Source organism: Lolium perenne, chromosome 7 (genome assembly GCF_019359855.2).
Source record: "Lolium perenne isolate Kyuss_39 chromosome 7, Kyuss_2.0, whole genome shotgun sequence".
NCBI lineage: Eukaryota > Viridiplantae > Streptophyta > Magnoliopsida > Poales > Poaceae > Lolium > Lolium perenne.
The window spans coordinates 34,552,408-34,579,156 of record NC_067250.2 but is presented as its reverse complement, the minus strand read 5'-3'; the positions used below and the strand labels follow the sequence as shown (position 1 = coordinate 34,579,156).

The 26,749-nt window shown below is 46.1% G+C and overlaps 2 protein-coding genes across 3 annotated transcripts; one reads left to right on the top strand and one right to left on the bottom strand.

Moving 5' to 3' along the window:
• The first annotated feature begins 11,120 nt into the window (after positions 1-11,120).
• Positions 11,121-19,070, top strand: LOC127317857 (uncharacterized). 2 transcript variants are annotated; one of them, XR_007861500.2, is made up of 3 exons: positions 11,121-11,820; positions 12,144-12,355; positions 12,529-19,070. XR_007861500.2 is itself a non-coding variant. In XM_051348455.1 (2 exons), the coding sequence occupies exons 1-2, from the start codon at positions 11,304-11,306 to the stop codon at positions 12,173-12,175; spliced, it is 549 nt and encodes a 182-aa protein (XP_051204415.1). In that variant the 5' UTR covers positions 11,121-11,303; the 3' UTR covers positions 12,176-12,448. The 2 variants fall into 2 exon arrangements, 1 of the variants encoding a protein (XP_051204415.1); XM_051348455.1 differs by lacking the exon at positions 12,529-19,070 and having other exon boundaries at positions 12,144-12,448.
• Positions 15,439-16,703, bottom strand: LOC127317856 (putative F-box protein At1g60370). Its single transcript, XM_051348454.2, has one exon. The coding sequence runs from the start codon at positions 16,701-16,703 to the stop codon at positions 15,588-15,590; it is 1,116 nt and encodes a 371-aa protein (XP_051204414.2). The 3' UTR covers positions 15,439-15,587.
• Positions 19,071-26,749: the final 7,679 nt, after the last annotated feature.

Below are 26,749 nucleotides of genomic sequence, written 5' to 3'. Positions count from 1 at the left end.
TAAGACTATTTAGGTTCATTAAGTATTGATTGGTGTCTGTATCCTCGCATTCGTTTATAGACGCTAGTACCGGAGACTATCAAGAGGAGGAGGATTTCTACCAAGAAGAAGAAGGGAACCTTGATCACTACCCCAACCAAGGCAAGCGAGACTAATGCAAGCTATTTTGTTGCAAGCTAACCTTCTTGCAAACTGTAAAGCTCTCCAAGAGCAAGGCACCATTACATTTTACTTTATGCCTAATGGTCCTATCCCAAGTTTTTTTCTTGCAAGCTTTATTAAATTTTATTTATCAAAGTTACTATTTGATTTATGATTCACATGGTTAGTTATGGAGTAAGTACAAGAGCATCACACTTAGCCTAGAGAGCTATAAGTTATTTAGCACCCCTCATAACTAGTTGCTAGTGCTAAATATTAAAAGTGACTACTTTAGTTGGGAACTTGTGAAATGAAATGACTTTGAAAACCTTGGAATGATGAGTCATTCTATTGAAAGATTTTGAAGGTGAATGACTTGTTGAATTTTACAAAACTGATGGTTGGGTTCGGATGCGATACCATTTCCAATTCTTAAGTACCCCCACAATACCTGAATCTGGGTAAGGCTTGACTGGAAACTTATGTATTTTAGTATGGGTTCCATCTGAACAAGTGTCATAGGGGTTATGCCGAGGCTGCCTCCATTGAAAGTGAAATGATGTGAAATGAGGTGAATGTCCTACCCAAGCCCTGTGCAGTTCCCGGGTTGGCGGTTTGCTTTCACCGGGAGGCCAAACTCATGGGGAGAGGTGCCTATACTAGGGTATGTAAATGAAAGGTTAGGATTGGTAGTTCGCGTACTGCGTACGATAAATCAGGGCCAGTTACCCCTGACGGACTATTGCAATTGTTGTGGCACAAGTGTACAACCTCTGCAGAGTTTAAACTATTCGAATTGCCGCGTCCGCGGTCATGGACAGTTGGGGAGGCCATACTGTTCCGTCATCAGAACTTTTCTAAAAATATGAATGGTGAATGGTGACTTGAATTGAAAGGCGACTTTGACTTTGAATCACAACAGAGTTGTGGGAATGATACTAATGTTCCCACTTGAGTAAGATAGGCAAATGAAGAGGTTTTGTTTACTAAAGTGCTTATGAAATAAAACTGGCTTTATGCAAATAAAACTAGAGTATAGAACCCCCTTACTACAGTTAATAATGCTTACACTAGTTTTAGTTTGCGAGTACTTTAAAGTACTCATGGCTGTGTCCCGGGCTATTCAAATGGCCAGACTATGAAGAGGAGTATCAGAACCTGGAAGAAGGACAACAGGACGTCTACGACAACTAGGACCACTCCTGACGTCAACAGTTGCCTGTGGAACAGATGGACCACAACCGCTACTTCGCTTCCGCTATGTGTTTTGTAATAGATCAATAGATCAACTATTATTGTAATGAGACTGGATCATGTGATCCTTTAATTTGTAAGACTATTATGATGTGGTAATGAATGATGTTATGTGATATCAATCTGTTATGTCTCGCAAAAACAATATTCCTGGGATTGCAATGAATGGCATAATAGGCATCTGGACTTAAAAATCCGGGTGTTGACATACATACTCAATTAGGGGCACTGAGTACAGGCAGATCAGTTAACTCAAGATGAATAATTTTAGAGACTCGCATCCAACTTAGTTGTAGTCAGGAATCCTTTCTTAACAGTTTTAATTCTCCACTGCCAATCCACCGTTTAAGGAAAATAGATAATAGTTTTTTACATGAACATGTATGGATAGTAGGTGTAAGACTTAGGGTGCAAGAATACTATGGAAGAGTATTTGTGAATGCCACCATGTTAAGTAAAATTTTCTAATAATGTAGCGATCCAGCCAGAAGCTCCCACACAAGCACAAGAACAATCAAGCGCATAAAGTGCTGGGCCCTCCACTACCCTGCTAATTTCAAATGTATAGACTGATCCTTTATAGTTTTTCATTGTGTTTCACTGCAATGTCAATCGAAGCTAGATAATTATTTGGTGGGCAAGCAGGGACAACTGAAAAAATTTCAGTAGAGCAGCTTGTTCAAATTTCACACTGCGTTCCTGCAAGAAAGTTAAACAGGTACTTGCATTGATGTTTTCTCTTTTTACTATACTTGATTGTTCCAGTGATGCTATATATACAGGAAACTAATCAGATTTTAGTTGATCAGAACACAGATGAGATAGGTACTGAGTCATTGTTACTAAATCATTTAACTAAAGTGGATTTTTTTTTTGTGTATGACTAAAATGATATGCTTCTGTCTACATCTCTGCAGTGATAGTTACTTAATCATGATATTGATAGCAGAAAGAAAGCATTTACATATATCATGATTATGATCATCATATTGTTGCAGAACATATAAACATAACAAAACACATAATATGTTATACTTATCCAGAAATATATTGGCATTTACCGTGGGTAAATTTCTTCTTAAATTTGACATGTATAGCAGTTTAAGAACCTAAACACTATTACGTCCATAGACTACCATATATGTAGAAGTACCTATAACGAAGAAGGTAAAATTATATGTAGCATGTGTTGTATGTTTTCCCTGCCGAGGCTCCATGGATTGTTTTGTGAGCTTATCAATTTCCAGAATCAACATCATCCGCAGCCTTCCGAGAGCTTTCACTGCCTTTGAATCAAGTTGTGGAACCAATGTCAACCAAAACCTTTGAATCAAGTTCTGTGAGATCAGTGGAGAACCATGTGAGAAAACGAACAAGAGAAATGATAGACAATCCAATGGTCCCGTAAGTTAAGTTCACACTAATTGTTCAGATGAAAGAGTTGACATGCTAGAAAACAGAGGACCTAAGATTCAGTGCCTTATGTTGTTTATTAATAAAGGGCCGCATGCATCGATTGATGCAGAGGCTGGGGATTTTCCCCCTTATCGAAAAAGAAGTCACTGACTAAATATCATTCAGTTGTACATTTCATATGAACCGCTCAACTGTACCGACCAAGAGCGTGAACCACCTAACTGTACCGGTCAAGATCTGTACCAGTCAACGGCAGGATATATCAGTGATACCCGACACAAAAATGAATCTCCTTGGTCTCATTTCATCCTTAATATATTGCCACATGAGTTCAAACAGCTACATGTGTAGAAAATTGATTTGAAGATAATGATATCACCAAGGTCGAGGAGACATCTCTAAATCAACAAAATTACCATATGCAGTAGCTTAGAGATACTGAATAAACTCAAGGATAAGATAAGTACTTGATGAAAATTTAGACGAAAGCTAATAAAATAAAAATAAAGCAAGTCAACGAAGAGGAGAGAGAGAGATGGGAGGATATGTATTTTATAGAAAAACATCCGTTTAACCCGTTTAGTTGCCTCATCTGTACCTTGTTGTGGTTGAAAGAGAAAACTCTATATCACATACTTAAAAAAATGTTTTTATCTATGCACAACATTGGAACCTTATGCACACTTATAATACCAAAGTGGGATGTGTCCATGTTAGAAACTGCATTATGACATAAAAATTTATGTTACCTCAGAAGTCATATACGTTCTCAAAAATCCCAGCCATATATGTTCCTAGTACATTGACTTTGAGCACAACCATTAAAGCAAAGACAGGGAGGTGATTCAATTAATAATCTTTTTATTAATCATTACCCCATGTTCTGTCAACTAAAATACATAGAAATTTTCCTCCTCCTTTCAAAACACCGCTCTTTATAATTACAATTTGTTCTTTGATGTACCATTGTTTACCTTACTTTGCCTGCCCACCCACATTTTTCAAAGGGACATATGCTACTAAAATGTGAAAAAGGAGATGCCATGTAGTATTTACTCACAGTATCCTATTTTCCGAAAATGCTAATCAAATACATACTTCCTTGTAGGTATATAGGAAGTAACAGTCCAAGGGAATTTCCAACTAATTTCCAAGAATTTGATTGAAAGAATAAACATGTGCAAGAGCACAACCAAAGAATACCTTATAAACACCTATTATGTTGTTGTTCTTATTGGGCAGCTTCAGACTTGTCCAGACATGGAAATAGAATAGGCAATCTTGACCTTTGCAAAAAAGTAGAAGAGTCAATTTGGAAAGAGCTAGAGAGAGGACCACCATTGGCCGTGGTGGTGGATTCTTGGTTAAACCCTCAAAATAACTGCTTTTTTGAAGGCCGAGGTAGCAAATTGGCGCGGAACAGAGCCCTCAAACCCTGAAGCCTAAAAAAATTTTGAAGGCCCGGCCCTCATTTTTCATCCCAACCTGTACAAACCCAGGTTGAGAGGCAAAATACCCAGGCCCCTTCATCTGGTCAACGACGTGTCGCGGGAGGGAAAAATCCCTCAACCGCTCGAGCCTCCACCTTCCCCCTGCGCTGCCACCGGCCTGATTCCGCCTCGCCCCGCCGCCCCGCCTCGCCGCTGCCCCGACTCCGCTTGCGCCCGACCTGAATCGGATGCCACCCCACCTCCACCTGCGCCCGGCTGCGCTCGTCCACCGGCTACCACGGCGTGCGGCTCCACCCCTCCAACCGGTGGGCCGCCGAGATCACGCGCAGCGGCGAGCACTTTTGGCTCGGGACTTTCGAGTCGGCGGAACTCGCCGCCCGCACGTACGACATCATGGTCTGGCGTTTCGACGGTGCCGCCGGGCTGCGGAACGATTTCTCAATGTCAAGAGTAATTTCCTAATACTCGCCTCACAAGTATAACTTACAACAGATCATATATTTTTTTTCAACTCACAACTATTTTTCCATGTCAAGAGTAATTTTATAATACACTCATCGCAAGTACAACTTACCATGGAATATCCCTTTTTTTTAACTTGCAGCTACCACCCAGGGAGCGGCGTGCCGCCGCGCCATTGTATGCTAATATAGTGTCAGTATGCTTCAGGCTCGCTTGGATAAATCTTTTCAATAAAATGGCCGGAGAAATTGACATGAACGGCGTGTCCAGGAAACAACACGGAGAGGAACCCGCCTTCAAACGCGAACTATATCATTCTTCGCCGAGGAGATGGTCCTTGGCAAACGCACCGATTTGAGCCTAGCATAACTATATCACGTTTTAATGGACCATGCCTTGCGTGTTTACCCTCCTTGGATTCATTTGTTGGGTGACAGCATCCAATATCAAGACAATTAAGCTACATATTTTCCTTACATTTAGTTAGCTTGTTATGTCGTTGTATCACATGGCCGTCTATGGCGCCGGCGGCAGTGGTGTTGGTGTGGGAGGAGGAGGTGGCGGTGGCACGCCTGCCTGGGTGCACCCAGTCGTGAGCGGAGGAGTCACCGGCCTTCGTCAAGCCAGCGCGGATTCTCACAGTTGGACGGCGAGGCCATCCCACTGGGCGAGTTGGTCGACCTCGCTCTAGGCGATGGCCATTTTTAGGGCCTCATCCTCCGTGAGCTCCGCTGGCTGGACCAGCTGGTTCACGACGCCACCTGGAGCAGCTGTATTGTCAAAGAAGGCGTCATTGTGGCCGTCGTCCTCCTCATCGTGGAGTTCGTCTTTGTCCTCCTCCCCGTCGTCGCGGCCTTTGCCGCCTTTCCGGTCGAAGAAGTTCACGTCACCAAGGTAACCCGCTCGGAGGTGTGGGTTAAAATCCGAGGCTCCAGACGTGATCCAGTTATATGTATTGATGGCATAGGCAGGATCATCGCGCAGATCTGGAGGCAGGCTGAAGCGGCCACGGGGTATCTTGTCGAGGCGCTTGTGTCCCTCATGCGGCAACGGAGACACTGGCATACACCATGAGTTGAGATACCAGCCGCCCGGTAGGCTCACATCCCGCCAAGGTGTCGGCCGGTTGATCTCGTCGTACATCCAGCGTGTGTAGTCCACCGGGACATAGCGGCACTCCCATGTGCCTTCTTCTTGCAAGAACGAGACATCCCATCCATGTGGTCGTTCTTCGTCTTACGGAAAGGCCATCTCTTACCCATGGTGCTCGCGCTTGATGGATCTGGGAGTTAACGGTTGCGCTGTCGCTGACTAAGGGCAATTGTGAGGCCAGAACCGATGAGGCATGCTCCCTTTAAAAGGGCTCGGGTGCGCGCTACCTTGCCTTCAATGCATGGTTGGGATGTCTAGCGCCGCCACTGGCGCGCGGAAGACGGGGCAACGACATTATCACAGCGTAGAAAGCCGAAAAGATGCCGGTGGACCCAGGAGAGAAGCCTTGGACACGTGCACCGACGCATTCCGAGCCCAAATTTGAGCCATGAATGTGTCGGCGCGGATATGCTGGTAAGTTTGTGCCGGGTTGCTGGGCTGGGGTTTTCCCCCATTTCTTATCCACGCGGACCTGCTCGAGGTGGCGTTAGTATATGTCTTAAGCTAGGCTAGATAAATCCTTCCAATAAAATGGGCGGCGACATTGGCGTTGTTAGATCATCACTAGCAGTGCCCTCAAACTTGTAAAATCCTCAAATTAATTGCTTTTTTTAGGGTTGAGGCCAAAAGTTGGTGCGGAACATAGCCCTCAAACCCATGAACCCTCAAAAAATTTGAAGGCCCAGCCCTCATTTTCCATCCCATCCTACACAAACACAGGTTGAGAGGCAAAATACACAGGGCCCTTCATCTGGTCAACGCCGCGTCGCGGGAGGGAAGTTTCCTCAACCGCTCCTCCTTCAATGCGTCCCACCGCCCCTCGTCCGTCTGCCGCCGGCCCCCACCCCGAGCGCGCCCATCCCCGCCCCCGCCCCCGCCTCACCGCCAAATCCCGCGCCCGGCCGCCGCGGCTCGAGCGGCACCGCACCGCCGCCTCCCGCCCCGGCCCCGAGCGCCGCCGTGGTGGCCGGTATGGTGGCCTCCACGCACACCGGCGTGAAGAGGAGGCGAGCACACGTCGTCACAGGCCCCACCGCCGTCTGCCCCCCCCCCGCCCCGAGCGTCCCCCGTCCCTGCCCCTGCCCCGGCCCAGAGCGCCCCCGCCCCGAAGAGGAACAAGCCGGCCAGCTTGGGGCCAAAGAAGGCCCGACCGAAGAAGCCGGCCAGCCGCAAGAAGGCCGATCCTCCGCCTGTGTCCGTCCCTCCACCGCCAAACGCCAATGAGGTGCTCGATGAAATGGAGGCCCCTATTGCTTCTTACATGGGACTGCTCAACGATGCCGAGGTGAACATTGGGGCTCCTCCCCTCGATTTGTTCGACTTTGAAGGTAAGGAGGAAGAGGAAGAGGAGGAGGAGGGGGAAGAGGTGGCCAAGATCAATGAGGCGGCGTTCGAAGCCGCTCAACGGGAAGGGTTGCTCGCCGGCCCGTAATACGATCATCGAACTACACCGAGGTTGAAGATGCTCTTTTGGTTCGTGCTTGGTAGGAAGTTGGGATGGATGCGGTTCATGGCACGGATCAAACCGGGAAACGCTATTGGTAACGGATCGAGGACAATTATTGCAAGCTCAAGCCCAAGACCGGCCGCTTGCTCCATCGTTCTTACCGGTCACTTCAAGGACGGTGGGAGGTGATAAAGCCCGCGTGTGCTCGTTGGAGTGCGGCTATGGACCAAGTGATCAACGCTCCACCAAGTGGCACCGTTGAGAGTGACTATGTGAGTACACTCAACCTCACTTTTTGGTTCATGCCTATTTTTACATTATGCACGGTTGTGATCATGCTATGCTTTCGATTATGCATATTGTAGGAGATATATGCGGACTTGCGGTACAAGGACATGGCCGGTTCCAAAGGAAAATCTTTTCCCTTCAAGCATTGTTGGGCATTGCTTAAATATCTTAACAAGTGGAAAGTAAGGGATCAAGAATCTAACCCCAAGAAATCGGATATGCTCAATATGGATGATACCGATATGAAGGAAGGAACCATGGCAAGCCCGAGGGATCCAAGAAGGCCAAGGAATGGATGAAATTGGAAGCGGATGCATCAAGCTTGAAGGACAAGCTTGATCAAATGATCAAGACAAAGGAGACATTGACATTGAAGGTATTGGAGACAAAACTCCTTATCACCAAGTTGGAAACTGGGCTGGAAGATGCCAATCGGAAGGCCGAAATGGAGGATAGGATGATCAAGCTCAAGGAATCAAAGACATGGAAAGAGATCATGGCCGAGGAGAAGGAGCGCATGATGATGTCTAAAAAGGACATGGATGAAGACCAATTGGCGTGGTGGAAGGATACCAAGGCGAACTTCGCGGAGAGGAAGAGGGTACTGCGTGGTGCTGGTGCGTCATCTACTCTCCGAGGTGAGTCTCCGATGAGTGGTGGTGGCGGCGGAGGTGTGGACAACTTCGTTTGAGCCGCCGGCCATGGTGGTGATGATGATTCGAAGGAAAAAAATGTTGATTATGTGATGTAAAACTATGAACCATGCATCATTTATAATCATTTGCAGGTTTGTTTCATGACATGTGTGTTTCATGATTGTGTTTTGCTAATATCTATTTTCAAATAGTGTATGTTTCATGATATGTTTGTTTCATGATATGTGTGTTTCATGATATTGTGTGTTGATTACCTGTTTTGAAGGTTTGAAGGCCGGCGTGCAGATTAGTGCCCTCAAACCAACTCTCAAAATAGAAGGTTTGGTTTGAGGGCACTGATCTGCGCCTGCCATTTTAGACCTGCAAATTCGCATTTTCTCGGCCCTCAAACTGGATTTAAGAGTTATCAGTTTAAGGGCACCGCTAGTGATGCTCTTAGCTTCTTCTTTTTTAAAAATAGAAGGCTCGAAAGCCCAGCTTTGAATTAACAAAGCCATCAACCGGCCAGGAGTACAACGATAGAAACACCATAAAGGAAAAACAAAGAGCCGCTGGGGTTACCATCTTACAAATGACTGCAAAAGGAGAAACAGAGAGGAAGAAAAGCAAGCTACACTACACTAGCTATACTAGGCAGAGAGCATGAGCTCGTCGGAGGGATCGCCTCCACTGTTGCAAGGGCACGGCGCCGAGAGTGTCTCGAACCAACAAATCTCCCATGCCAAAGCAAAGCGCACCCATGACCGGCAGATTGTAGTTGTCTTCATGCCTCGAGGTACTAAAGGGGAGAGCTTGATGGAGACGCCTCCAAGGAGGAGAGCGGCGCCCAAGAAAGTCGCCGTCTCCCGCACCGGCCGAGGCCTTGCTGAGCTTTCACCCTAGCCCAACCGCCACCCCAAAAGACACAGCCTTGACACTTATCCAACGACACATTGGTCCCATGGCATAAGGAAGAAATCATCGGCCTCGCCCGCGGCATGACACCGGCCAAAGAAACCACCCCTCGGTATCTAGCTAGGCGGCCGCCCAAACCGGGCAGAGCACCGTGTTAAAGAAGCCGGGGAGACAACGGCAGCGACGAGCACAAGGAAGGTAAAGCGGGTGTGCCTAAAGACCATGAGGAGAACCTTGTCCCATCGAAGAAGCGCGCAAGTCGAGCATGGGGGCGTGATCTAGCTACGGGAAAGAAGGAAAACGGCGTGGAAGACATCGTCGTCACCCACAAAGGCCAAGGCCTTGCACGGCTTTCGCCGATGTCCCACCCAGAACCCAAAGCCGGCTACCACCATGAGACGCGGAGGGGAAGCAGAGTCGACAACGCCGACAACAACGCAACAGGTATTGCCAGCCCAAGGGAACGCGGTGACCCAGACCCCGGGTCACCAACGTCGAACTCAACGCCGACACGAGCCGCACACCGTCAACCTACCACATCAGCCGGAGCACGTACGGCACCATCCATGCCACCCCGGACCAGCCCCCGCCGTCCGCGGCAAAGCACAGCGCCCCACCAAGCACATGGCGAGGTGGCGACGAGAGACAGGTGCTACCTAAGCCACCACCACATCGCCCACGCGCGACCGCAGCAAGCCGCCAGCAGGCACTAGCGAACGCACCCGCCCTAGAGCAGCGCCACGAAACTGCCCGGGGGCCCTGCCCCAGCAGCCAAGGCCCAGTCCCTACTGAGCCGCCGGCGACACAGACCCGTCCGTGCCACCCCCTGCCTAACTCCACCACCCCAAGACCCACCAGAAAGGCAAAGCCGTACCAGCCGGAGTTTGCCTTCCTTGGCCAGATCCGGGCCCGACACCCACCACCGCGACGGGAAGGACGGAGCGCCCGATCTGCAAGGATCCTTCCAACTGTGGGTGAAATCCGGCCAGATTCCCAGCCGTAGCCCGTCACCACGACGTGGGAGGCACCGGAGCTGCACGGGGACGCACGCAGCAGAGCGACCGCTGGCGGAGGCGTAGTCAGGCGGCATGGCGCGTCCTAGGGGAGGGGCGCGGGGGAGCGCTCAGGGAAGCCTCGGCGCAACACTGACCTCCATCCTGCTGCGGCCACGAGACCAGAAGACCTCGCCGCCCCCATAACCGGTGCCACACATCCTTTGCCGGCGACGGCCTCCGGGGGCGACGAGGCGGAGAGGGAGGGAGGGTGGGTGGCGGCGGAGGGGGGCTAGGGTTCGCCCCCAGCGTCGCCTAGAGCGGGACGACGCGAGGGGTGGCTCGATAAGGATGCTCTCAGCCCGGATACAGATCAGGTGACATGCACCTTTTGCATGTCACCGTGTGACATGCGGCCTAAATTCAAATTTAAACATTGCGAAAAAATCTGAAAAAAATCATGCATGTTCACAACACATATTAAGATAACTCCTAAAAATTTCAGATCAAAATTCGAAACATACATTAAGAAACAAAAAAGAGAAATCTGTCATGAATAGTTCCTGAATTCAAATCTGAATTTCTCGGTAGACTATTCACATCTGAGTTTCTCTTTTTTGTTTCTCGATGTATATTTCGAATTTTGATTTGAAATTTTTAGGGGTTATCTTAATATTCGCTGTGAACATGCATGATTTTTTTCAGATTTTTTCGTAATGTTTAAATTTGAATTTAGGTCGCATGTCACACGGTGACATGTAAAAGGTGCATGTGATCTGTGTCCTCTCAGCCCATCCTCCCAGTCGCCAGTGTAACCGCCCGCTCTTAGCTTCTCAAGGCAACACGGAGAGAAATCCGCATTCAAACGCGGTCGGCCATTCTTCCCCTGGCATAATTAGCACGTTTTAGTGGACCATACCCCGTGCGTTTATCCTTTTTTGGATTCAGCTAACCAGGCATCATCGCCTACGAAGTCGGTGAGCATTTGCCTATGCCCAAACCTCATGTGATTTGTGTATAGGTGGGCACAAAAGGGAAGCCTCGAGCGCGTCCAGTTCAAGGCGTATGATCGACGTGTTGATTCCGTACTGTAATTATACGAGATCCATGTTAATCGTGGCGACCCTGCGAACCGTCTAGCAGCCGATCGATGGAAAGGGGGAGCAATGCGCACGAGACGGCAGCGGCCGCGGAGCCGGTCGCCGGCCTTCGAAAGGTCGTCTGGATCCGGCAGATGCTCCGACGCTGGCATTCCACCGGGGTCGACACGGCCGCGAGAAGATCCGATGCCAGCGGCGAGCTCGACGCCGCGGCTCATCATCGCGCCGAGGTCGACACAACCACAGACGACAAGAAACCGTCGCTTGGGGAGACGGAGCCGTCGACGCCGGGTGCACCCGTGGACGTCCCGCGGGGGTGCTGCGCGGTATACGTGGGCGCGGAGCGTCGGCGGTTCGTGGTGCCGACGGCGTACCTGGGGATGCCGGTGTTCCGGCGGCTGCTGGAGAAGGCGGAGGAGGAGTTCGAGTTCAACTACGCCGGCGGCGCGGTGACCATCCCCTGCGACACGGAGGCGTTCAAGTATATCCTCGTCGTCATGGACAAACACCAGAAGGGCCTCGTCGTCATGGACAAACACCAGAAGGGCCTCGTCGTCGTCGACCACGGTACGAACGAACGGCGCTTGCCTCGCATCGCACATTGCACTGCACAGAGTTGGACCCTACTTGCACACGTATAATCACAACCCAGCTGTGAACTCAAGGGATAGAGATCAGGTGACATGCACCTTTTGCATGTCACCGTGTGACATGCGGCCTAAATTCAAATTTAAATATTGCGAAAAAATCTGAAAAAAGTCATGCATGTTCACAGCACATATTAATATAACCCCTAAAAATTTCAGATCAAAATTCGAAACATACATCGAGAAATAAAAAAGAGAAACTCAGATGTGAACTCAAGTATAGCCCTTGTTTTTTGTTTGCAGAAGGGAACCCAAGGGAGGCAGCTACTGAGTGAATGAATGATTCGTAGAAGAATCGACACTGAAATTCCGATATGATAGAAGGTGACCGGAGGTACATCCATACTTAGAGTTTTCAGGACGAGATCTTTTGGGCGTTACGGAGTACTGTCTGGTCGTGAGATCGCGATACTTTTCTGTTGCGTCCAGACACATATTCGACAGGAAATGGTCAGGTAATATTGACTGCTATTTGGAATAACTCTCTGTGAATATTATGATGTAACTCTCTGAATTTACGTTCACTGAATGCGGGTCAGAGCTTCACACATGGCCACCGCTCGCGACGTAGAGTCGTAACTGTAACTTAACAGGGAGATCAGAATACTTAGCTATAGAATTTTTGCAGAACTGCCATCCTCATCCCTGGCTCTCTCAAGCGATCCCCTCTTGGCGATGCGTCCGCACCACTGCTACTGCCGCCCCCGCTGATGCCGGCCATCCTCGGCGCAGCCGATCTCTAGAGAGGCTCCGCCTCAAACTCCTCCTCCTCCGGTTCTCCTACTTCTCGATGTTGCCCTGCACCTACTTGTGCCCCCACGGCGAACCCTAGCCCCTGCTTGACGACCGTGCGCTCCCGCATGTGCAACGGCGTAGGCACCCTGCCAAGGCCAAGCACACGTCGTCGCCTACCACGAGGTCCGACTGGAGCACGCACTCGGATGCCTGTGGCTTCGCCAGAGCAAGATATCCAGAGTATTACATTTGGTCATACAAAGAATGCACATTTATTTATCGGATTCTTGGTGTTCAATCGTGATGCTTGTTGTTGCATCCTGACTAAGGTGTCAAAGAGAAATCGAGCCAAATTCGCGCTTATATTTGTTTTCTCACTTTTATTTAAAATTTGAGACTAAATTTAAAATAGAAATAACAAAATGAACTATATGTTAGATTTTGGCAGGATCCACCTTCCCAACATGCTCGATAAGAAACAATGGTAATGGCGTAGTGTTTAATGGTTGGTGCACGTGACCATGTCTAGTAAACAAGACATTTCGAGACATGACACTAAGCCACGCTGGCTCCCGATTGTTCTTCACGCGTTCTCGCTAAGAAAAACAAGAACTGTGATCGAGGGTATTAGTTTGGATGCCCTCTTTTGTCCCATATCCAGCTGAGGTGATGCTGGAGGAGGCACATTGGCTAGCTGTCGCACGAGAGTGTCTCGCCGAACAGTTCCGCATGAGAGGCCTTGGAAACTCCATCGCTAGTGACCGACGCTCAAAAGCATGGCCACGAGGTGATTTCGCCGATCTCATCGTCCTCATCACCAACGATCAAGTGTCTAAATCCTCCTCCTGGAAATCTAGATATTCCAACAACCTATCAATCTTCAGGATCTTTGATTGTTATGTCGACACTGCCATTTCCAACGAGGCATCCAGAGGCTTAGTTGTCAGCAATGTTGCCGATGGTGTTGGTGTAGGCACTATCGTAACAGTAAAAAGCCGAAAACCCTATCGCCAAGAGACCGGAGCAGACGGAGGGTAGAAACCCTCCAGTGCTCTAACGGATGTAAGGTGTCCGATGGAGTTCGATCCAGGATCGGAGATAGACTTCTGGCCAGACACATCGCCAGGAAGGACAAGAAACCCTAGATGTTGCCACGGGGAAGTTATGGTTTGCTAACACACAAATGCTTATCACATGGTCTTGTTGTACTATAATAGAGCTGGTCGATATTTATGATGAAACTCAATGCAAAAATATCTCATGAAATCAGTTTCTAGCTACCATGAGATACTACTCGCGTACATTATTAACTATTTGAAACATCACATACATATATGACAGTAGACCAACCATGTATATTCTATCTCTCCATAGTCGAGGAAAGTCACCAGCTTTCGCTCGATTACCAAGTGTAAGCGAATAGACAACGGAAAGCTTCGGAACACATGATCCATTTTCCATGTTTAAATTGACTACGATCTACATCGCTTTGTTATATCGCATGGCCACACACTTCCTGTCCACAATCATGATTCAAAAGATGTCGCATGCTAAGAGCAGATAGTGTTGCCACGATAGTAGGAGCAGGAGACATCTGGAAATGGACACTTGGTACCAAAGAAAACTCAAGATAAGGAAGAGGAACAGTGAGCGCAGCAAGGCGGAGCCAGAGACAGTACAAGTCCGGTTCTAGCCAGTACTAGCTTAGTGTTGCTAGTCACCCGTTGCTAGTCACCTCGGTTTTTCATATTTCTAGCACTGGAATTTAGCACATGCACATTGAGGTTCAGCTGCAGGGCCGGTGCTACCGCACCGGTAGCACCAGGCTGGCTCCGCCTCAGGCGGCAACAATAGGGTCGATGATGAGCAGGAGTCTAGGTTGGAGCCGCATACGACGGGAGTACCCGTGGACGTGCCGAACGGGTGTTGCGCAGTGTTCATAGGTACGCAGAAGCAGTGGTTGGTACCGTCGATGAGGAGTTCCAGCGGCTGAAGGAGACATCACACTAGGAGTTGAGAGCTACATGTGCATCCTTCAAGTGCCTTTTTATATCGCCGTATACAGAAACCTTCAGGTTCTCGCCGTTAGCATTCCGTTCCACACAGGTCGGCCAGGAGCGTGCCTAGTTGTGTACATGCGCAACCCGCCTGACGCGTAGCCATACGTCCTCTTAGTCCAGACAAGGCCAGCGGCCACGAAGTTGAAATCTGGCAATTTTTTGCAGGAGGGTGGTATGGTATGATGGAGCTGTAGGAATTTGTGGCTTACATATTTTAATATTCACTACATTGTTATACTCCTACAATTAGAACCTCGGTGTGGAATATTTATGGAAAGAACAGGGAATATTTGAAGTTCAAGGATAATATGATGGGCATTTTGTACATAGGCAGTACTCTGAATGCAGAACATGGATTTTCATCCTTCAATGCTAAAGACATATGCAAAAAGGTTAGGGAGTACAATCAATCGAAGTTCACACAACAAAATATGATTGAAAAGAGTATCCAGCAATCTAACCATTTTTCTCATGAAGCTTCCAAGAGTAGAGGTTTGAAGACGTCACATGATCTACAATTTGTTTGATAAATTACTTCGCTTGCTTATTACTCTCCCGGTTTCGACCACTAATGCGGAGCATACATTCTCTAGCTTGAAAAATGTAAAGAAAAGATTGCACAACAAAATGGAAGATAGTTATCTTGCAAATAGCTTGCTGCTACAAGTAGAACAAGAAATTGATACACAATATAGCTATGAAGATATAATGGTGAACTTCAAGACTCGTAAGGACAGGAGAGCAACCACAAGATACTACATTATTAATGGCTTGGAGCCTTCAAGTACACTAGCAGATTAGGAACATACCCAAGGACTGAATTTTACATAGGCATTATAGTGCCACGTTAAATACATGATGAAGCCGCATGAAGTAAGTATTCATCTGATAATCATTCCGCAAAACAGGGAATATAAGGTAGACCATCCATGAATTCTCCAGAAGTGCACATAACACACACTTCCCGGGTATCCATATTGTACGAGATAGTTGTATCCTCCCCGTTGTTAATGAAAATCATATTCTGTTCTGGATGAATTGCAAACACCTCATAGAACCCACCATCATCTTGTTGTGTATCCAACAGTTCTAGAACGTTAACATTATGCTTGAGGGTCCAGATATGAATCTTATAATCCTCGAGCACCCAGACGGAGAGTTGGTAATCTTCAGGATCTATATACCAAGCATGCAGAAGTCCCTGAGACTGCCCCATTGAAGAACTACCATTGCTTGGTTCCATGGCTTCTGGAAGAGGAATTGTGCTCCAATACATTGTCTCTCCCTTTGTGCCCACTACGGCTATGTAAGGTTCATGGATCGGCGAGTGAATAAACCCGTTTAGGAAGACACATTCTGCAGTAACAACAGGAACAGCTCCGTGATCCCACGCTCTCCGGATCCATCGTCCAATTGCCGATGAGTAGACGGCAACATTGTCCGGACAACCTGCCAGGAGAACAACCACCACAAAGCGAGACGGAGCAGCTGTGTCAAAGCCTAGGAAGGCATTCATTGGTAGGAAACATGCAGGGTCACCACCAGCCTCTTCATCCAAGAACACTAAAGGAGGCAAGACGGAATACTTGTGAGTCGCGGGATTGCAGACCACAAGATCAAAGTGGTCTATCGTGGCACCAGGTTTCGAGCAGCTGCAGAGGAGCAGACCCCTGCAGCATTGTTGAACGGTGAAGCTCTCATAGTCGCCCAGGAAAGGAAGAGAAGGGTCAACCATTGGGGGGCCTCGCCCGGACAGATTGCGGAACTCGAGGTTGCCGTATTTGTAGTTGTGGAAGAAGCCGGACAGGGTCTGCGGCGATCTCTTTCGAATGTCTGGGTCGGAGCAGAGGGCGAGCCACGACCTGGACACGCACTTGAAGCGGCAGAGTGAGCTGTAGGGCACCCGCGACAGGATCTCGACGAGGGGCCCCTCCGGGATGCTCTCCGCGACCTGGTGCTTCTTCAACTGCCTCTTCTTCTTCCTCTGCCAACGGAAGCGACGGTTCATATAGGCTTGCTGGTTGCAGGATTGAAGATCAGAAGAGGAGGTGCGGATCAGACCTGATAGACTATGAGAGGAACGGCGGGCAACGGCGGCTCGTCGTCGCGACGGCGGCCGGTCGACGGCAGGTGGCCCTTGTTCGTGCAGCCATGCTCGCCTCCTCCTGTTGGCGGCATCGGCTCCTCCTCGACTCGAGGATCGGTGCTTCAGTCTCAGCCCTAGTGGAAGCAGGCCGGCTCGGCTCGCCGGAAGTAGGGTTGGGGAAGGGGAATACAGCGGCCGCTGTGTCGTCTCCGTAACTACCCTTTCTCGCCACGATGCGCTTTATGACTGTCGAATCGGACGCCCTTGCCGTTGGATTTGAAGCACCATGACCGCTGGGCTCCTTCCGTGATTCATGCGTGCTTCATAGAAACACATCCCGGTAACTGCTCCCCTAATACGGTGGCGCTAATGGACGCGCTAATATATCTTCCCTTTATTTTTTTGGTAACTGCTCCCTTAATGCACGTCTGCATACAGCACTAATCTTCCCTCAAAAACAAAATACATACAGCACTAATCTTTCCTGTATTTCTTCTTCCTCAGAATTGCTTCTTCCACGGAAGCAGGGAAAATGGACAAATGAGATTGAGTTCGATGGAGTGTGTGTGCTAAATGTGAAGCACAATTCTTTTATCTAAGAAGCATAGCATTATTACGATGATAGCTTTATAATTTACGATGATACAGTGATTTATTTTTAACTTTTGGAAGCAATTAAATTGGTAGTATGAAGCATACATGTGACACTAGTAGATAGAGCATATCTCCAGCCGCGTTTGGGGGACGTCGCTCCCCAGCCGCGACCCACAAACGCCGCCCCCAAACTTTTTTTATAGGGTTTTCGAAAACACAACCATTTATTTGCACATAGTTTCTCGTCCACATGAATTCTCTCGCATCATGTGCTAGCCTCAAAATACGAAACAACTCTGAAACTTTGTCTTGGAATTTTGCAAGTGGTTTTACAACGACCTAGTTATCTTGCATAAATAGGACTACTCGTGTCATCCAAAAATAATGTCAAACAACTTTTTCATTTTTTTTCCCAACTGGTATCCCCTTCCTGTGAACTTCTCAACGGAAATAATAGAGATCTTTTTGGCAACCTTTAAAGGAAAACTTCAAAGAAAGGAAAACATAAGGACATATTTTTGGTAGGAAAACCTATTGTGTATGACCTCGGTGTAGAAGATCATACTTCAGCAAAGAAAGTATTGAGAAGAAATTAAGGCGACGCACTATCGCCAACCATCGCATCCAATTCCAATTTAATAGTAAAGTTATTTATATGATCGATGACCAAAGGATCCCATGTTAAAGGTCTTGTTGTAGTCCATAGGTGTAATGCATTGGCAATAATTTATAGGAGTAGGAGACATCTGAAAATGGCCGGTTAGTATCAAAGGAATTCCTGGTTAAGACGGATGATGATGACGAGCAAGATCCTAGGTTGTATCCAACCACGATGGGACCACGAGATGAAGGTGTTCCAATGGCCACATTAGACTGCGTTCTAGGATTTGGAATAGGTTGCCAACCTTAGGTTGCCAACCTTCTGGTACCTAGTTGTATCGTTTTTTTAATGAAGAAGCCTGATACGTCTCAAACGTATCTATAATTTCTTATGTTCCATGCTAGTTATATGACAATACTCACATGTTTTATATACACTTTATATCATTTTTATGCATTTTCCGGCACTAACCTATTAACAAGATGTCGAAGCGCCAGTTCCTGTTTTCTGCTGTTTTTGGTTTCAGAAATCCTACACAGGAAATATTCTCGGAATTGAACGAAACAAAAGCCCACGGTCTTATTTTGCACGGAGCCTTCCAGAAGTCCGAAGAGGAAACGAAGAAGAGCCGAGGTGGCCCCACACCACCTGGCGGCGCGGCCAAGGAGGGGGGCGCGCCGCCCTAGGGTGTGGGCCCCTCGGGCGCCTCCCGACTCTGCCCCTTCGCCTATATATTTTCTCCGTCGCGAAGACCCTATACCGAGAGCCACGATACGAGAAAAGTTCCAGAGACGCTGCCGCCGCCAATCCCATCTCGGGGGATTCAGGAGATCGCCTCCGGCACCCTGCCGGAGAGGGGAATCATCACCGGAGGGCTCTACATCACCATGCCCGCCTCCGGACTGATGCGTGAGTAGTTCATCCTTGGACTATGGGTCCATAGCAGTAGCTAGATGGTTGTCTTCTCCTCTTGTGCTATCATGTTTAGATTTTGTGAGCTGTCTATCATGATCAAGATCGTCTATTTGTAATGCTACATGTTGTGTTTGTTGGGATCCGATGAATATTGAATACTATGTCAAGTTGATTATCAATCTATCATATATATGTTGTTTATGTTCTTGCATGCTCTCCATTGCTAGTAGAGGCTCTGGCCAAGTTGATACTTGTGACTCCAAGAGGGAGTATTTATGCTCGATAGTTGGTTCATGCCTCCATTGAATGCAGGACGATGTGAGAAAGTTCTAAGGTTGTGGATGTGCTGTTGCCACTATGGATAAAACATCAATGCTTTGTCTAAGGATATTTGTGTTGATTATATTACGCACCATACTTAATGCAATTGTCTGTTGTTTGCAACTTAATACTGGAAGGGGTGCGGATGCTAACCCGAAGGTGGACTTTTTAGGCATAGATGCATGCTGGATAGCGGTCTATGTACTTTGTCGTAATGCCCTGATTAAATCTCATAGTGATCATCATGATATGTATATGCATCTCTATTTGTCAATTGCCCAACTGTAATTTGTTCACCCAACATGCTATTTATCTTATGGAGAGACACCACTAGTGAACTGTGGACCCCGGTTCATTCTTTTACATCTGAATACAATCTACTGCAATCTCTGTTCTTTACTGTTCTTTGCAAGCAAACATCATTCTCCACACCATACGTTTAATCCTTTGTTTACAGCAAGCCGGTGAGATTGACGACCTCACTGTTAAGTTGGGACAAAGTATTTTGATTGTGTTGTGCAGGTTCCACGTTGGCGCCGGAATCCTTGGTGTTGCGCCGCACTACACTCCTCCGCCAACAACCTTCACGTGGCCTTCATCTCCTACTGGTTCGATAACCTTCGTTTCATACTGAGGGAAACTTGCTGCTATACGCATCACACTTTCCACTTGGGGTTCCTAACGGACGTGTGCTTCACGCGTTATTGATGTCTACGCCCCTCCTCCTTTCCTGTAGACAGTGTTGGGCCTCCAAGAGCAGAGGTTTGTAGGACAGCAGCAAGTTTTCCCTTAGGTGGATCACCCAAGGTTTATCGAACTCAGGGAGGAAGAGGTCAAAGATATCCCTCTCATGCAACCCTGCAACCACAAAGCAAGAAGTCTCCTGTGTCCCCAACACACCTAATAGGTGCACTAGTTCGGCGAAGAGATAGTGAAATACAGGTGGTATGAATATATATGAGCAGTAGCAACGGTGCCAGAAAATAGCTTGCTGGCGTGTAGTTGATGGTGGTAGTATTACAGCAGTAGTAACGCAGTAAAACAGTAAACAAGCAGTAGTAACGCAGCAGTATTTAGGAACAAGGCCTAGGGATTAGACTTTCACTAGTGGACACTCTCAACATTGATCACATAACAGAATAGATAAATGCATACTCTACACTCTTGTTGGATGATGAACACATTGCGTAGGATTACACGAACCCTCAATGCCGGAGTTAACAAGCTCCACAATTAATGTTCATATTTAAGTAACCTTATAGTGCAAGATAGATCAAAAGACTAAACCAAGTACTAACATAGCATGCACACTGTCACCTTCATGCATATGTAGGAGGCATAGATCACATCAATACTATCATAGCAATAGTTAACTTCGCAATCTACAAGAGATCATGATCATAGCATAAACCAAGTACTAACACGGATGCACACACTGTCACCATTACATCGTGCAGGAGGAATAGAACTACTTTAATAAGTTTGCTAGAGTAGCACATAGAATAGTAGTGATACAAAACTCATATGAATCTCAATCATGTAAAGCAGCTCATGAGATTATTGTATTGAGGTACATGGGAGAGAGATGAACCACATAGCTACCGGTACAGCCCCGAGCCTCGGTGGAGAACTACTCCCTCCTCATGGGAGCAGCAGCGGTGATGAAGATGGCGGTGGAGATGGCAGCGGTATCGATGGAGGAGCCTTCCGGGGGCACTTCCCCGTTCCGGCGGCGTGCCGGAACAGAGACTCCTGTCCCCCAGATCTTGGCGTCGCGATGGCGGCGGCTCTGGAAGGTTTCTGTGGTTTTCGTCGTCCGTATCAGGGTTTTCGATCCAGGGGCATTATATAGGCGAAGAGGCGGCGCAGGAGGGCTTCTGGGGGGCCCACACTATAGGGGGGCGCCCCCCCCCCCCGGCCGCGCCGGGGTGTGGTTTGGTGGCCCTGTCCCCCTTCTCTGGCGGTTCTCGTGTGTTCTGGATGCTTCCGGTGAAAATAGGAACCTGGGCGTTGATTTCGTCCGATTCCGAGAATATTTCGTTACTAGGATTTCTGAAACCAAAAACAGCAGAAAAACAGAATCGGCACTTCGGCATCTTGTTAATAGGTTAGTTCCAGAAAATGCACGAATATGACATAAAGTGTGCATAAAACATGTAGATAACATCAATAATGTGGCATGGAACATAAGAAATTATCGATACGTCGGAGACGTATCAGCATCCCCAAGCTTAGTTCTGCTCGTCCCGAGCAGGTAAAACGATAACACAGATAATTTCTGGAGTGACATGCCATCATAATCTTGATCATACTATTTGTAAAGCATATGTAGTGAATGCAGCGATCAAAACAATGTATATGACATGAGTAAACAAGTGAATCATAAAGCAAAGACTTTTCATGAATATCACTTCAAGACAAGCATCAATAAGTCTTGCATAAGAGTTAACTCATAAAGCAATAATTCAAAGTAGAGGTATTGAAGCAACATAAAGGAAGATGAAGTTTCAGCGGTTGCTTTCAACTTATAACATGTATATCTCATGGATAATTGTCAATGTAAAGCAATATAACAAATGCAATATGCAAATATGTAGGAATCAATGCACAGTTCACACAAGTGTTTGCTTCTTGAGGTGGAGAGAAATAGGTGCACTGACTCAACATTGAAAGTAAAAGAATGGTCCTCCATAGAGGAAAAGCATCGATTGCTATATTTGTGCTAGAGCTTTGATTTTGAAAACATGAAACAATTTTGTCAACGGTAGTAATAAAGCATATGTATCATGTAAATTATATCTTATAAGTTGCAAGCCTCATGCATAGTATACTAATAGTGCCCGCACCTTGTCCTAATTAGCTTGGACTACCGGATCATCACAATGCACATGTTTTAACCAAGTGTCACAAAGGGGTACTTCTATGCCGCCTGTACAAAGGTCTAAGGAGAAAGCTCGCATTGGATTTCTCGCTATTGATTATTCTCAACTTAGACATCCATACCGGGACAACATAGACAACAGATAATGGACTCCTCTTTTATGCATAAGCATGTAACAACAATTAATAATTTTCTCATATGAGATTGAGGATATATGTCCAAAACTGAAACTTCCACCATGGATCATGGCTTTAGTTAGCGGCCCAATGTTCTTCTCTAACAATATGCATGCTTAACCATAAGGTGGTAGATCTCTCTTACTTCAGACAAGACGAACATGCATAGCAACTCACATGAAATTCAACAAAGAGTAGTTGATGGCGTCCCCAGTGAACATGGTTATCGCACAACAAGCAACTTAATAAGAGATAAAGTGCATAATTACATATTCAATACCACAATAGTTTTTAAGCTATTTGTCCCATGAGCTATATATTGCAAAGGTGAATGATGGAATTTTAAAGGTAGCACTCAAGCAATTTACTTTGGAATGGCGGAAAATACCATGTAGTAGGTAGGTATGGTGGACACAAATGGCATAATGGTTGGCTCAAGTATTTTGGATGCATGAGAAGTAATCCCTCTCGATACAAGGTTTAGGCTAGCAAGGCTTATTTGAAACAAACACAAGGATTAACCGGTGCAGCAAAACTCACATAAAAGACATATTGAAAACATTATAAGACTCTACACCGTCTTCCTTGTTGTTCAAACTCAATACTAGAAATTATCTAGACCTTAGAGAGACCAAATATGCAAACCAAATTTTAGCATGCTCTAAGTATTTCTTCATTAATGGGTGAAAAGCATATGATGCAAGAGCTTAATCATGAGCACAACAATTGCCAAGTATCACATTACCCAAGACATTTATAGCAATTACTACATGTATCATTTTCCAATTCCAACCATATAACAATTTAACGAAGAAGTTTCAACCTTCGCCATGAAAATTAAAAGCTAAGAACACATGTGTTCATACGAACCAGCGGAGCGTGTCTCTCTCCCACACAAGCATTTATTCAAACAAAAACAAAAACAAGAAACATACAGACGCTCCAAGTAAAGTGCATAAGATGTGACGGAATAAAAATATAGTTTCAGGGGAGGAACCTGATAATGTTGTCGATGAAGAAGGGGATGCCTTGGGCATCCCCAAGCTTAGACGCTCGAGTCTTCTTGATATATGCAGGGGTGAACCACCGGGGCATCCCCAAGCTTAAAGCTTTCACTCTTCTTGATCATAGTATATCATCCTCCTCTCTTGACCCTTGAAAACTTCCTTCACACCAAACTTCTCATAAACTTCATTAGAGGGGTTAGTACATAATCAAAAACTCACATGTTCAGAGGTGACACAATCATTCTTAACACTTCTGGACATTGCTCAAAGCTACTGGAAGGTAATGGAACAAAGAAATCCACCAAACACAGCGAAAGAAGCAATGCGAAATAAAAGGCAGAATCTGTCAAAACAGAACAGTCCGTAAAGACGAATTTTTAATAAATACTTCCGTTGCTCAGATCAGAAAACTCAAAACTAATGAAAGTTGCGTACATATCTGAGGAACACGTACGTAAATTGGCATAATTTTCTGATTTTTCTACAGAGATAACAGCCCAGATTCGTGACAGATAGAAATCTGTTTCTGCACAGAAATCCAAATCTAGTATCAACCTTCGATTAGAGGCTTCACTTGGCACAACAAAACACAAAACTAAGATAAGGAGAGGTTGCTACAGTAGTAAACAACTTCCAAGACACAAATATAAAACAAATTACTGTAGCAAAATAACACATGGGTTATCTCCCAAGAAGTTCTTTCTTTATAGCCGTTAAGATGGGCTCAGCAGTTTTAATGATGCACTCGCAAGAAATAGTATTTGAAGCAAAAGAGAGCATCAAGAGGCAAATTCAAAACACATTTAAGTCTAACATGCTTCCTATGCATAGGAATCTTGTAAATAAACAAGTTCATGAAGAGCAAAGTAACAAGCATAGGAAGATAAAACAAGTATAGCTTGAAAAATTTCAGCACATAGAGAGGCATTTTAGTAACATGAAAATTTCTACAACCATATTTTCCTCTCTCATAATAACTTTCAGTAGCAACATGAGCAAACTCAACAATATAACTATCACATAAAGCATTCTTATCATGAGTCTCATGCATAAAATAATTACTCTCCTCATAAGCATAATCAATTTTATTAGTAATAGTGGGAGCAAATTCAACAAAGTAGCTATCATCAAATATAGGAGGCATATTGTAATCATAATCAAATTTATCCTCCATAACAGGTGGCACCAAAAGACCACTATCATTATAATCATCATATATGGGAGGCAAAGTATCATCAAAGAAAATTTTCTCCTCAATGCTTGGGGGACTAAAAAGATCATGAAAACCAGCTTCCCCAAGCTTAGAACTTTCTATATCATTATCAACAATGGTGTTCAAAGCGTTCATGCTAATATTACTACCAGCATGCAAATAAGATTCCATAGGTTTTTTAATTTTCGCATCAAAAAATCCATGTTTTAAATCAGGAAATAGAATAAGAAGCTCATTCTTGTCCATTATGCCAAACTAGTGTAAACAAGAAACAAAAAGTTGCAATTGCAGGATCTAAAGGAAATAGCTTTGAGTACTTACGGCGCCGGGAAATAGCTTAGTAGCCGAGGTCCGGAGTGTGAGTACCTTTTACCTTTCCTCCCCGGCAACGGCGCCAGAAAATAGCTTGATGTCTACGCCCCCCTCCTTTCCTGTAGACAGTGTTGGGCCTCCAAGAGCAGAGGTTTGTAGGACAGCAGCAAGTTTTCCCTTAAGTGGATCACCCAAGGTTTATCGAACTCAGGGAGGAAGAGGTCAAAGATATCCCTCTCATGCAACCCTGCAACCACAAAGCAAGAAGTCTCCTGTGTCCCCAACACACCTAATAGGTGCACTAGTTCGGCGAAGAGATAGTGAAATACAGGTGGTATGAATATATATGAGCAGTAGCAACGGTGCCAGAAAATAGCTTGCTGGCGTGTAGTTGATGGTGGTAGTATTGCAGCAGTAGTAATGCAGTAAAACAGTAAACAAGCAGTAGTAACGCAGCAGTATTTTGGAAGAAGGCCTAGGGATTAGACTTTCACTAGTGGACACTCTCAACATGGATCACATAACAGAATAGATAAATGCATACTCTACACCCTTGTTGGATGATGAACACATTGCGTAGGATTACACGAACCCTCAATGCCGGAGTTAACAAGCTCCACAATTAATGTTCATATTTAAGTAACCTTATAGTGCAAGATAGATCAAAAGACTAAACCAAGTACTAACATAGCATGCACACTGTCACCTTCATGCATATGTAGGAGGCATAGATCACATCAATACTATCATAGCAATAGTTAACTTCGCAATCTACAAGAGATCATGATCATAGCATAAACCAAGTACTAACACGGATGCACACACTGTCACCATTACATCGTGCAGGAGGAATAGAACTACTTTAATAAGTTTGCTAGAGTAGCACATAGAATAGTAGTGATACAAAACTCATATGAATCTCAATCATGTAAAGCAGCTCATGAGATTATTGTATTGAGGTACATGGGAGAGAGATGAACCACATAGCTACCGGTACAGCCCCGAGCCTCGGTGGAAAACTACTCCCTCCTCATGGGAGCAGCAGCGGTGATGAAGATGGCGGTGGAGATGGCAGCGGTGTCGATGGAGGAGCCTTCCGGGGGCACTTCCCCGTTCCGGCGGCGTGCCGGAACAGAGACTCCTGTCCCCCAGATCTTGGCGTCGCGATGGCAGCGGCTCTGGAAGGTTTCTGTGGTTTTCGTCGTCCGTATCAGGGTTTTCGATCCAGGGGCATTATATAGGCGAAGAGGCGGCGCAGGAGGGCTTCTGGGGGGCCCACACTATAGGGGGGTGCCCCCCCTGGCCGCGCCGGGGTGTGGTTTGGTGGCCCTGTCCCCCTTCTCTGGCGGTTCTCGTGTGTTCTGGATGCTTCCGGTGAAAATAGGAACCTGGGCGTTGATTTCGTCCGATTCCGAGAATATTTCGTTACTAGGATTTCTGAAACCAAAAACAGCAGAAAACAGCAACTGGCACTTCGGCATCTTGTTAATAGGTTAGTTCCAGAAAATGCACGAATATGACATAAAGTGTGCATAAAACATGTAGATAACATCAATAATGTGGCATGGAACATAAGAAATTATCGATACGTCGGAGACGTATCAGTTATCAAGCTAAATTTCTGGCGCCGTTGCCGGGGAGATCAAGACAAGCTGCAAGGGAAGTCTCTCACATCCAATCTCTTTACTTTGTTATTGTCTTGCTTTACTTTATTTTATTTTTTGTTTTGTTTGCTTTCTTTATATCAAAAACACAAAAAAATTAGTTGCTTTACTTTATTTCATTTATCTTGTTTGCGTTCTCTATATCAAAAATACAAAAAAATTAGTTACTTGCATTTACTTTACTTTATTCAGTTTGCTTTACTTATTTTTATTACTGTTAAAATGGGTACTCCTGAGAATACTAAGTTGTGTGACTTCACTAGCACAAATAATAATGATTTCCT

Excerpts from the sequence above, each read along its gene's own strand:
- LOC127317857 (XM_051348455.1), top strand. The coding sequence starts at position 11,304 with ATGGAAAGGGGGAGCAATGCGCACGAGACGGCAGCGGCCGCGGAGCCG. Across the intron at positions 11,821-12,143 it reads CCTCGTCGTCGTCGACCACG|AAGGGAACCCAAGGGAGGCA; the intron begins GTACGAACGAAC and ends TTTTGTTTGCAG.
- LOC127317856 (XM_051348454.2), bottom strand. The coding sequence starts at position 16,703 with ATGAACCGTCGCTTCCGTTGGCAGAGGAAGAAGAAGAGGCAGTTGAAG.